The sequence below is a fragment of the Rissa tridactyla genome, unplaced genomic scaffold (genome assembly GCF_028500815.1).
Source record: "Rissa tridactyla isolate bRisTri1 unplaced genomic scaffold, bRisTri1.patW.cur.20221130 scaffold_29, whole genome shotgun sequence".
NCBI lineage: Eukaryota > Metazoa > Chordata > Aves > Charadriiformes > Laridae > Rissa > Rissa tridactyla.
In genome coordinates, this window is record NW_026529507.1 from 3538438 (window position 1) to 3551804 (window position 13367).

The 13367-nt window shown below is 52.1% G+C and overlaps 1 protein-coding gene across 1 annotated transcript; it reads right to left on the reverse strand.

Annotated features, from left to right (window-relative positions):
• Window positions 1-6895: 6895 nt before the first annotated feature.
• LOC128903282 (olfactory receptor 14J1-like) lies at window positions 6896-10613 on the reverse strand (the record flags this gene model as incomplete). Its single annotated transcript, XM_054187299.1, has 2 exons — window positions 6896-6907; window positions 10152-10613. Coding segments are annotated over 2 exons (474 nt in total), but the record flags the coding sequence as incomplete, so codon positions are not given.
• Window positions 10614-13367: the final 2754 nt, after the last annotated feature.

Genomic DNA, 13367 nt, shown 5'->3' on the forward strand with positions numbered 1-13367 from the left:
CCCTCCCCAGCTCCTGCTCAAGCCATAACCATCAGTGGGAGGTATGATGAGTGTCACCTGGACTTTGGGGGATGGCTGGCAACACAGCCAACACACTGTCTGGAGTGGGGGCCTAGATATTTTGTTCCCATGCGAATATGACTGTAGGTCAATTCTCTTACTCTATAAATAGTGGACAGCCCAAGAGTGCTTGGAGCTCTCCTGCACGGCAGTGGGCTGCACGCCAGGATCTCCCCTTGAGCAGGGATGCTCGCTTAAGGTTCTCCTCCTAGACGTCGAGAGATTCCTTGCCACAACAGATTCTCGGTAGGTGATTAATAGAACGTTAAACTGTGAAATCTTAGCTAAGTGATAGAAAGGATTGATTGCGCATATATAATCCTTTAGACATAAACCGTTAACCAAGGCTGGGACTAGCATTGGATCCAGCCTCAGGCAGACTCCTCTCCGAGAAGGAGTTTAGAAAGCCAGTTGAGCCTCATGACTCAACGGGAGGGTCTCCCTGACAGCTTGTCCGACCCTGTCCTCTATGCAATAAAGAATCAAGTGTACCTTGTCATCACATCCCATAAAACACTGTCGCGTTCACTACTAATTTTGTTAAATCACTGTTTGTATATTAATAAATATTTCACTCTTCACGCCCAGGCATCTTAGCTTTGTTGGACGCCCTACCAGTGAGCCCAGAAACCTCAACCCATGGAAGAGAAATCCCAAGACATTTCACTGCTCAGAAAGTAAAAGCTGGAAGAAGCCTTGGGACCATTAGTGTGGATGTCCCACCACCTATGTTAGAGTCCAGAAAGTTTCCAAGATGAAGAGACCACACAGGCTCCAAACACAGCCACAAGCCTCATTTTGGCCTACAAAGGTATTCAGAAGGAAATGACTTCACAAACACAGACCCCAGTCATGAGCCTGCTGCTGGATAATCATGTGCCCAAGCAGCAGTGATCCCACAAGCGACCTCTAGCTGCTGGTGTGTTCCATACATGCTGGCGTGTCCCATACTGTGTCTTGCATTCATACGCATGCTGCTGGCATGTCCCATACTTGGGGCCTCACAAGAACCAAGCCTGGTCTTCAACCTGCTGGCCTAAGGGGTGCTCTGGAACACAGGGCTTCAAACACCCACGAGCTTGCTCATGGTCTCTCAGGTCCTCAGGCAGCAGCAGCCTCACAACTGGCATTCAGGCCATTTGCCTGCTGCGGGGCTATCAAGGACTCAGGCAGAAGTGACCTCCAAATCAATATCTGCCTGCTTCTGGCCTATCAGAGATTGTGGCAGCACTGACCTCATAACCAACATCCACACCACGTGCCTGCTGCTGGCCTGTCAGGTACTCATGGAGAAATGACCTCGTAGGCACCGAACCCAGCCTTGAGCCGGGGGTTGGCCTGCCGCCAGGTTCCTGCCATTATAGCAGCGGTGACCTCACAATCAACACGCCAGGCCTTGGCCTGCTGCTGGCCTGTTGGGTTCTCAGGCAGAAGGGACCTCACAAGCATCTACCCTAGATGTTGCTGGACTGCCATGTCCTCACAGAATCATGTAGATTGAAAGGGATCTTTGGAGATCGTCTAGTTCATTCCTGCTGCCCTAGAGGGAGTCAGCCAGAGCAGGTCACTTAAGAAGATGTCCAGGCTGGTTTTAGTATCTCCACGACAGGACACTCCACAGCCTCTCAGGGCAGCCCGTGCCAGGGTTCTTGATGCCAAAACCTGTTTTCTTGAGTTCAGTTGGAATTTCTTAGTTTTGAGGATTGGGGCTTAGCGCATAAGCCCTGTCTGGGGACGATGAGGGACATGGGCTTCTTCAACCTGGTGAACCTCCTCCAGCGAGGGTCACCAACCAAAAGGAATAACCTCACTCCAAGTATGGGAGAGAGATGGATGGGATATGACAGATATAAACACATGGAAGGATTAGGCTGAAGAGATTATCAGCCTGCCGAAAGACCAGGGCATTCTTCCAACTGCCTGAAGCTCAAAGCAGCACCTGGGGAGTTTAGAGGGATGTGACTGAGCGAGGAGTAAGGGGATGGGAAACTGGAGAGCAATGGGAAGGCGGGCCCTGATGCCCCATTAACGGTCCAATGGCCCCACCGTGCTGGAACCGCATGGGACAGGTGTGCTCAAGGGTGGGGAGACATCTCCCTGGCAAAGTACCCCGGCAGCCCTCAGGGCTCTGTCCCCCTCAGCCCTCCTGTTTTGGTGGCCTCCCCCAGTGCCTGGGCCACAGATGGTCTGTGTCCCCTCAGTGCCAGCCCCTCTCCCCAGGCCAGCACAAGAGTCCTGGTCCAAGCACAGAGCAGCCTGCCCAGAGTGGGGGCCTGCAGGAAGAGGTTTGTCCTTCCCATGGATTCCTCCCTGCAGGCACAGAAATGCTCCCTTGCTCTTCTCCCTGGTCACCCTTTCTCCCCAGAAAGCCTTTCCCCAGGTGAGTGTGTCCAGGCTGGCCTGGCTGGACATTCCTGGTTCCCACCCCATGCTTCCTGCAGGGACCTGAGCTGGCGGTGCTGCTCTGCAGAGGGAGGGGGCTGTGGTGCCCTGGGGCCATGGGGTGACCCTGCACTCGCCATGCTGGTCAAGGTGGGGAGCAGCCCCAGCCAGAAAGGGATCACTGCTGCTGAGTCCCCTTCCATCTTCCCTGATTGCTCAGTAGACAAGGACAGGGCTTGGCAGGACAATGGGGTGTCTTTAGTGTCACAAAGGGCAGGGAAGGGCTGCCCTAGATCGGTCCCACAGGGTCTCCAGGACAGTGGGCTGAACCATTGTCTAGTCTTTTGTCCCTTTGGCCTGCTGGCTCCTGGCATTGCAGGGGCCTTGTTAGCCCATGGGCTCTTTAGGTTCACCTTTCCTTCAAGGACACTCCACCTTGGATGGTCACTCATTTGATGAGGTGCCACTCACTGCTCACCCAGACTCACATACTTTTCCGGGAGATCCCATGAGCTCTCCTGGCAACTCCAAGTTCCTCTCCAGGATAGCGGTGGCCATCACCCATACCACAAGCGGGACAGTACCAGGAAGAATAATCGAAGGCCATGTGCACTCTGCTTGGACATGTGCCACCAAGAAGGGAGCTCTCTTCGTCCAGCCCTTGGTCCCTAACAGATCCCCCTGCAACTCTGACCCTGTCCCCCTGAGTCTGTGGAGAACCCCAGAACACCATGAGGACTTTTCATGGAACAGTTCCTTGGGTATGCTCCTGATACCAGCTTTGGGAGAGGCATCCAGCCTTCTGGCCCTGCCTTTCACACCTTTCATCAGTAGATGACAACTCATTGTATGAGGGTGCCACCGGGGCATGAGCCACCTCCTCATGAGATGCTCCAAAATCTATGCCCTCTGGAAAGTCCGTAATCTCTTCAAGGATTCCTGGAGGTTTGGTTTCCCTGGTCGAGCTCACTGTGTGATCAGCACTACCCGCTTAGTCCATGTAGCGTCAGTCGCGTGATGTGTGGAGGGGATATCCAGTGTAGCACAGGCAACTGCTGTGCCAGGAGGAGCCGTGCTTGCCCATCAACAACTTCTGAAGTGGCTCAAACCCCCTCATACGCTGTCAGGATCTCTTTTTCGGTTGGGGTGTTGAGGGCTTCCGATCCTCAATACCCTCATCTCCAAAGCCTAGAGGTTGACCTCAGGTTTCTTCCGATGATTTCTGCCAGAGGCTCCAGGTGAGACCACGTGCCCCAGCTGCACTGTAGAGACCATTACGCACGGCTGGTCCTGTCTGGACAGACCCAAGAGCTACCACACGAGCTATCTCCTGTTTGATCTGCTCAAAGGGTTGCTGTTGCTCAAGGCCGCACTCAGAATAGATCTTCTTTCAGGTTACTCCATAGAGAGGGCTCACAAGCTGATTATAACCTGGAATATGCATTCTCCAGCATCCCACAAGGCCTAAGAAAGCTTGTGCTTCCTTCTTCTTAGCTGGTGGAGACATAGTTGCAATCTTGTTGACCGCATCCGTAGGGACATGATGGCATCCATCCTGCCATTTTATTCCCAAGAACTGAATCTTCTCTGCAAGTCCCTTGACCTTGCTTCTTTTATGGCAAAACCAGCTTTCAGAAGAATCTGAATTGCTCTTTTCCCCTTTTCAAACACTTCTGCTTTGTTGCCCCACATGATGAGATCATGGATGTATTGTACATGTTCAGGGGTATCACGCTGTTCCAGTACAGTTTGGATTAGTCCATGGCAAACCGTAGGATAGTCGATTACAGAATCACAGAATGGTAGGGGTTGGAAGGGACCTCTGGAGATCACATAGTTCAACCCCCCTGCCAGAGCAGGTTCATCTAGAGCACGTTGCACAGGAATGCGTCCAGGCGGGTTTTGAAAGTCTCCAGAGAAGGAGAGTCCACCACGTCTCTGGGCAGCCTGTTCCAGTGCTCTGCCACCCTCAAAGTCAAGAAGTTCCTCCTCATGTTTGGATGGAACTTCTTATGTTCAAGTACCTCTTGTCCTGTCACTGGGGGCATTCCAGGGGCATTGGACACCACGTGAAAGCAAACTGTGGCCTGCACCCTGCTGCCAAAGGGATTGAAAAAGAAGAATGCATTGGCAATGTCAGATGTAGCACACCACTTGGCTGCCTTTGGCACCAGTTCATATTGGAACTTCCACCAGAAGGTTCAAGCAAGTCGGGGGGCTAAGGCATCTTCTGTGCGAGGGGAACATTATCAGGGCTTTGGAAGAAGGTGGGTGAACTGTTGGAATCTCACAGGCTCTGGCAAATCCCCAAGGGACAGGGGAAACGGCATGGCTGTCCCCATTGATGAAATGCATCAAAGGTTTTCAGAGCCACCTCCACATTTGATTTTCCACCTATAACCAGTGCTTCTGACTTTCTGCTTCACCGGTCCCCAGGGACAGGAATCTTGTCCGGTCATTCCCTCCATGGTGTCTCCAGTGATGGGCATCAGTGGGGCCTGGTAACACCCTCACCATCTTGGGGTTTTGCTGCTGAGTTTTATTTCTCTAGAGGCTTGCCCAGTGTTTGAGGGTCTACAGGATCTTAGCCGGAGAGGACTCATTTCCATACAAAATGCCATAACCAGCCAAGTCTCTGTGCATAGACTTCCTGGATTCCTCAGTTCTTCTGTGCTTAATTAGACAGTTCTCAGATGAATACATTTCAATACTAAACAACCATAAGAAAGGATTGCTTCCTTCTTATTTTGTTCTTTATTTTTTCTTCTTACACATGAAATGATGCCAGCAATCTCCAGTTCATATTGACCCCGAATTTCTGCTAATGGAGCCTCAAGACCCTTTAAGGCAAGACCCTTTATTGCAAACACTCCATGGACAGGCTTTGTCTCAATCTCACCATGTCTCTCACCTGGCAACCAGGACTGACAGCAGCCTGTTCAAACCTGAGCTTTCTCCACTCCAGTCCGTAGCTGCGTGTTTCCACTCCTTGGCACCGGTTCCCACCTGCTTTACCTTGAAAACGAGCTGACACAGAATGGTGTTTCCTAATTGCCAACAAAGGAAATCAAAGGCAGGCAGAGTTCAATACAGAGAAGACATTCCTCAGCTGTATGTCACGTCCCCATTCCCTGCCCTGAAGTTCACTTTCCATTCTGGATGGCCTTAGACCAATAGAAAACACATTTTCCTGTCAGGCACAGATCCCAGACTGTGTTCCGAGGACATGTTTATTTTAACACATTTCACATCTATATCTCCTATCTAAAAGAGGCTGGGCGCAATGAAGGTTGGATACGTTGGATAGATCCTGCCTTTATCTCTTTGCAGTCAAGCAATGGTCCCACCTGCTAGCACTTCCCTCCTATCGTCCCTTTTTTTGAGATGGCCAAATCTTTATGGGGCGTACAATGGCATAACACCATGGCCCTCCAAGTGCCAAACCGTAACCGGTGTACATGTTCCCTGAGTTCATCCAGGCACCGTCTCCTTCAGGCACCCAGAAATGCAGTGCGAGAGAACATGCTTTGGGACATGTTCCTCATCTAAAGGGAAGCTAAGCAGCCTTTAGCTCCCCACCTCCTTCTCTGGACCCTTTTGAAAGATGCATGCAGCATTTACTTTTTGCCAGATGTCAGGGAGTCCCGCCAGCCTCCAGGACCTTTCCAAGATGATGGAGAGTGGCCTCACTGTGACATTCCCTTACTTTCCAGCACCTCTGGATGTGCCCCGTCCATTCCCATGTACTGGTAGTGGTTGAGTTTGCTCCAGTAGATCCTGATTTCATTCCTATCCGCCATTGGCTGTTCTTGTCCAGAGTCTTGCCTCGAGGCACAAAGCCCTGAGAGACCTTGCTGGGGAAGTCTGAGGCAAAAAAGACATAGAGTATCTCGGAACTCTCTCTCCCTACTCTAACGCAATACAACAGTGTCCAACTAATATCTTTGTTTTCTTCTGTAAGAATTCCTGAAGTTGGAAATCTCGTTATGATTCCCCTGAATTTACTTTCAGGTTTCAAACTGAGTTTTGATACAGGCCAATGTTCTCCTTGGAGGATGCTGTCCTTGAAGACCAGCTGTACAGAGCTTTGCGCCACCTTCAGTGCTCCTGACCATTGGATCCCCACGAAAACTCCTCAGCGTAGGCCAAAGGCAAAAGGACCTCTGAGGTCCAGCGTCTGCAGTCTTCTGTTCTGCTTCCTCACTGCCCTGGAGTGCTGGGACCCCACTACTTCAGGGTCACGACAGCCAATCTTCACGTCTCTGACCAGCTCTTCCTGCATTGCAGGTATCACATCAAGGTTGGCATTATTTTTGTTGGCCCATCTGGCAGCTGTGCTAAGACGTTGTCCTAAGACACTCCAGAAACCACCTGGACTGTACGTGCTGCTGTGCTCCTCTTTCAGAAGCTGCCAGTATCATGGCAGTCCCCAGCGAGACCCAGGCTTGTACAGTCAGACGCTTCCCTGGGATCCTTCAGAAAGACTATACCCTCTTCCTCATCCTGACTGTGGGTTCCTTATCTCCCACCATGACAGGACACTTCTACTGGCCTCTCCTCTCACCCTCCCCCACAAAGGCTCACCAAACTCTTCACCTGCCCCAAGGAGTTGCGCCATACATCCAGTTAACGGCTTCACTTTCAGGAAACCCCACTCCTGATCCTTCCAGCCTGTCTCTCCTGAAAAGCCTGTAGCCATCCATTGCAGCACCCCAAGCTGTGTGCCTTGTCCCACCACGCCTTGGCAGTTCCTCTGTCAAAGTCAAAAAGCACAGGCTCTCTCTCAACTTGTCTCTTCCCCTGGCTGAGAGTTTTGGTGCACATCTGGGCTGTGGCACCTCAGGTGTAGCTCCAGGCCAAGCTCGGACGTCTCTTAAAGGAAACCTGGTACCAAGCATTGAAGACCTTCTGTGTGCAAAGGCTTTGCTTCACGGCAGAGACACGGTCAAGTGGACGGCACCTGGAAGCTTAAAGCTGAAATTGGATGTTGATGGTGAGCAAAGCCTGCTGTCTGCAAGAACAGAGAGAAACAGGGCTGGGAAGGGCGGCCCTGGCAAGAAAGAGGGTTTTTGTCAGTGGTGTCTCTGCAGCCCTCAAGGGCCTTTGACAAAGGTGAAGGTGATCTCCATGAATGACAAGGTGCTGCTGACAGGTCCCCCACGAGATTTTTTGGCCTGTTCCTTGACTGTATTATGAAGAGGGCGAGTAAATGTTGGGCAAGAGAAAAAACAGCACTTTGAGAGTGCAACACATGAGTGGAGACCCTGGTGTGACGTGTCTTGTGTTCTAAACTGCCTCACATCTACTGCATGGAGAAGGGAGAGACCTTGCCCCACTGCAGTGGCAATCAGTCACTTGTGTTATGAAAATTTGCAAGTGGCCCGTGCTGACCGAGCAGAGAGGCTAGGACACAAAGTACAGAGGTGCACGTGTAAATATTTAGTCATGTGCATGAGGCGTCCGAGCTCAATTGGGGTACCTCAAATGTGGTTAAACACAGGGTTCTTATGCCATTCAAGCATTCAGGTACCTTATTATTTGACTAATGACTAACTAACACACACACGGAGTACCAATTACTAATCACAGTAAAACTGCACAAAGTAGCTATATCTCTGCAGCTCCATCAGCCATCAGCCTTCTCGCGGCTTGTCTATTGATCCAGACGTCCCCGGAGTTGGTCTATTGCTAATTACTTGTCTGTGATGCTGGACACTGGGAGAGTTTCAAAGGTGTGTAAGAGGGACGAGGATACTGGCATTATCTCGGTTCTCCAGGGGTATCTTTTATCCTTCATGGACAGCTGAATGATTCTGAGAAGTCCTTATTTTGAGGGCAGGGCTGTTCTTCTGCTCCTTGTGATGAGCTGACCTCCTTTAACTCACTTACGCAAGAATGATAAATCAGTACACAATGGGAGCTAGCTAGCTATATATCTTAAGAAAGTCAATTCCTTTTCATACGATAAAGACTGATGGGCATAAGAGTTAGGGAGGTAGATTTTGATACCCTTGGATCAGAGGATGTCTGTGGCCAGGTGGGTCCTGCAGAGAGCTTTTTGGTGGTCAAGGATCACCTCTTCGTCATCCAGAATGGTCCATGCCAACATGCAGGAAGTCATGCCAAGGTGGCAGGAGGCTGGCATACATGAGAAAAGAGCTCTGAGTAACATCAAGCCTGAAGAGGAAGCACAGAGAAGGTGGAAGCTGGCTGCCTTCCAGCCTCCGGGGTTCCGTGGTTCTGTGCTGGAGTTGAACTTTTGGTTTTCCTTTTTCCTCTTTCCCCTTCCCAAGTTCTTTTCTTTAACCATTGTCGTAGATTCCTCTACAAACAGCCCAGCTTCTCTTTCCCCACAGGCCCTACATTTGCTTGCTTTGTGCCCTCTCTACGGGGCACAAAGATGTTTCTAACATAGGTGTTGTGACAATTCCTCTGCTGGACAGTACAAAATTAGGAATGTCTTTAATTCCCTGTAGTGCCCTGCAACTCCTCGTGCTGTTATCTTGTGCTGATGCATCACCACAACCATGGTGAGCTGTCTGCACGCAAACATGAAGAACGAACAAAATGGATCTTCAGTCCAGGGGGACCTTGGGAAATTCTGGGAGTCAGCCAGAAGAAACTGCTTAAGTTTTACAAAGAGAAGTGGCCAGTCCTGCATCAGGGGGAAGAAAAACACCATATTACAGTGCCAGGTGGGACGTGACAGGATGAGCAGTGACCTTGAGGAGAAGGGCCCACGCATTATGAGGGACACCACATGAGGCAGTGGCGCATGCTGACCATGAACGAGGCCAGCTGCACACAGGGATGGATTAGGAGGAGAGGGCTACCCAGACAGCTTGACTTTTCATGCCCTTTCATTGAGCCGTGGTGTGGCCACACCTGGACGTGTCTGTCCCTCTGTGGGAATTCCTGCTGTAGACAGGTGGGGAGGAACGGGAGAGTGCCCAGAGGAGGTCTGCACATGGCCTCTGCTTGAGGCCCCAGACCCCATCCTTCTGACCTCTGCCATCCCAGCACAACCCCAGGAACATGCTGTCCCTGGAGAAACACCAGCCTCTCCAGACAGCTCCAGATTCCCCTCCCACAGGATGGGTGGCCTTTATGTCATCTGTGTGAAGGGCTGGGGTACGTCCCTCAGTTAAACCCACGATCTTACCTCTCACCAGACACCGACTGGTGACTCCTAAATCCAGTCCAATATCTCTAAAATGTTACAAACGGACAGTCAGCTTTTTATTCCTGGACACATGGAGGAGGAAGAAGACCTTCAGGGGTGAATTTCCTCAGGCATGTTTGGAGAAAGACCCCAGCATTAAAGCACTGCACCAGGGAGATCTTGCTTTGTTAACAGAGACTCTGTGAAAGAGGTCAGCTCTGAGCCACTGTGAAATACATTTTTAGAAGGGAACCAGGTGAAACTAAGACGTAAATGTCTCAGGTGAAGTGACACAAGTGAAACCTTTGTGTAGGAGCATAAAAACCATAAATGACAATATCAACAGCAATGATGAGAAATGTAATCATTAAAAACACAAAGCCAATAACAAAACACACAAAAAAGCAGATGGAATCAAATAGTGCGGGAGTCATTTGTGGAGAGAGGTGGAACATTTCTCCCTCTTGAAAAAAATCCATGAAATCAGATACCTAATGGCCTCCTTGAGCTCCTGGTTCCTCATGCTGTAGATGAGGGGGTTCAGTGCTGGAGGCAACACTGAGTACAGCACAGCCACCACCAGGTCGAGAACTGGGGAGGAGATGGAGGGGGGCTTCAGGTAGGCAAACATGGCAGTGCTGACAAGCAGGGAGACGACGGCCAGGTGAGGGAGGCACGTGGAAAAGGCTTTGTGCCGTCCCTGCTCAGAGGGGATCCTCAGCACGGCCCTGAAGATCTGCACGTAGGACAGCACGATGAAAACAAAGCACCCGAAGCCTAAACAGGCACTGACCACAAGAAGCCCAGCTTCCCTGAGGTAGGAGTGTGAGCAGGAGAGCTTGAGGATCTGGGGGATTTCACAGAAGAACTGGTCCAGGGCATTGCCCTGGCAGAGGGGTAGGGAAAATGTATTGGCCATGTGCAGGAGAGCATAGAGAAACCCACTGCCCCAGGCAGCTGCTGCCATGTGGACACAAGCTCTGCTGCCCAGGAGGGTCCCGTAGTGCAGGGGTTTGCAGATGGCAACGTAGCGGTCATAGGCCATAATGGTGAGAAGACAATGCTGTGAGAAAGAAGATGAAGAACAAGAGCTGTGCAGCACATCCAGCGTAGGAGATGGCCCTGGTGTCCCAGAGGGAATTGGCCATGGATTTGGGGAGAGTGGTGGAGATGGAGCCCAGGTCAAGGAGGGAGAGGGTGAGGAGGAGGAAGTACATGGGGGTGTGGAGACGGTGGTCACAGGCGATGGTGGTGATGATGAGGCCGTTGGCCAGGAGGGCAGCCAGGTAGATGCCCAGGAAGGTCCAGAAGTGCAAGAGCTGCAGCTCCCGCGTGTCTGCAAATGCCAGGAGGAGGAACTGGGTGATGGAGCTGCCATTCGACATTTTCTTCCCCTGGGCTTGGAGACCTGTTAATGGAAAGAAAAGCAGTGAGAAGTTGGGGAAGATTTCTCTCAAACTAAAGTATTCAATTGGTCTTAGAAACCCACCAAACTGGCTCTCGCCTTTCAGGAAGACCTTTTGCAGGTCCTTTTTGTACACTCTGGTTGGTGCTGGCTGATAGTCCACCAGAGAGCTGAGATCTCTGCAGGATTCAGTCCTGCCCTACAGCCATGGGTAAAAAGGAACACGGGGTGATCTCAGATTAAATCCACTCCTGGCATCAAAGGGCTTTTCAGCATTGTCACCCGACTGCAGGGCAGAGCTCAGGGCACCTTGTTGTTGGTGTTGTTCTGTTGTAGTTTCCCCACCACACCTGAGGAGTGTTTTTAAGGCAGAAATCCCTGGCATTTCTGCTGTGCTGCAAGTGAAACCTTGTGGGTCCTGCGAGCCAAGGGGACTGTCCCTCAGTGCAGAGCGAGGACAGCGAGTTTGTCCATCGGAATTGCTCTCAGCTGCCCTGTGCTGCTGCCTCTTTGAGCTGGAGGATGATCCCAAGCAGACATTCCCCTGAGAAGAACCTGGACACTGCTGAGAGCAGAGGAGTCCCATTTACAAGCGCAGTTCTCCCAGCCCCTCACCTGAGCTCACTGGACCCGAGGAGGATCTCAGCTCTCCCCTCCCAGCCAGGGACACAGGGGGCTCACTGCAGCTGCCTACATTCAGCCCTCCAGCTGGATTTACGTGGCCTTGGCACTGACATGTCTACTCCGTGGGGCTGCTAGACGACACAGGGATGCCACGGGAGAGCTGAGCCCTTCTGGAGGGCAGCGTGCAGCCAAGCAGGACACTCCTGGGAAAGAGCCAACTAGCCTAAAGATGGGGTGGCTTACTCTCGGCCCCACACACTGCAGTCCCCAGAGCCCAAAATATTAAAAGCATTTGGATGCTTTTCCTCCCTGGATACACAGGCATGACAGGACGTGCAGCGTCAGTGTCTGAGCTGCACCTGAATCCTCAGCCCCCACCACAGTGGAAGAAGGGAAGGAACAAGGACAGCAGGGGTGAGAGGGGAACAGGTGAAAATTCTTCTTCAAAAAGAGTCAGGACAGGGAGACACTTGAACATTTCTCCTCCAGGATGTGGGAGAGGAGACCAGGGAGTATTTCCAGGGAATGTATGTGTGGTGGTGGGGAGGTGCCATCCTAAATGGAAAAGGAAATTCCTTTCTCCCACTCCCCATGCATCCCACTAAAGGTGGAAAATTCAAAACATGGGCTCCATTTCTTTCAGGTAAATGCTGCCTTGAAGTCCTTCTCCAAAAGGATCCTCTGCAAATGTCCTGGGGGTGATCTGGAGCTGGGAGGAAACACGACCCATGCAGCACCCTCACGACTGCAGAAGGACCCTGCCATGACACGACTGGGGTCACTCCTTCCACCCACAGCTTCTCCCCGCAGCGCCATGGGGAGCTCCCCGGGCAGGCTGAGAGCTGACCCTGGCAGGCAGCAGAGTCCCTGGCCCAGCACACAGTTCCCTGGGACACGGGGACCCTGCTCTGAAGGACAGCCCTGAGCACCCCTGCACGCACACCCACCTTCACAGCCCGGCAGCCGTCCCTGGGAGAAGGCAGCCGACATGCCCTGTGCCTTTGGTGATGTGGTAGGGGTGCCCTGCTCTCGAGCACATCCTTCTCAACACCGACGGAGCCTTGAGAGCCTTCCTGACAGATCACATTAGCCATGGGCTATGCCAGCTTTAGGAGACTGCTCCAGGGAGCCTCTCTGCATTATACTGCAGCAGAGACACAGCATGCCCTGTCCCTCTGACGGTGCAGCAGGGAAGCCCTGCTCCACACGTTGTCCTTCTCCTCGAAACTAGAGAAACTGTGAGAGTTGTACTTGCAGATCCCGTAGGCTGGGGGATGTTCCAGCTTCTGGAGATGCCTCCAGCAGCTGCAGATTCAATGCCCTGCAGCCAGAGACTGTGCAAAGGCTGTGAGGATTTCTCCCAGTGAGCTCTCAGCACTCTCCCACCCCAGGCTGCCTTTAAGATCTGCTGGCCTCACACGTCTCCCCTCGTTACCTGCAGGCAGTGCCCTCAGCCCTGCTGCCCTTTGCAGAGGAGCTGCTCCTGGGCAGAGCTGTCTCTCTGCAGCGCTGCCCGCTTGCCACGAGCTCCCTCCATGCCAGGAGCCCAGCCCAGCTCAGCAGCAGAGGACCAGCCCAAGGCAGCCCTTTCTCTGCCCCCTCGGGGCTCCCTCCAGGTGTCCCTGGGGCTCCAGGGGAACCTGCTGGGAAAGAGACTGAAGTAATACTGTGTGGTCTCTCTTGCACCTCTGGAGAGACGCTTCTTTCCAGCCGGGTAATTTCTCCTGTCAGAGA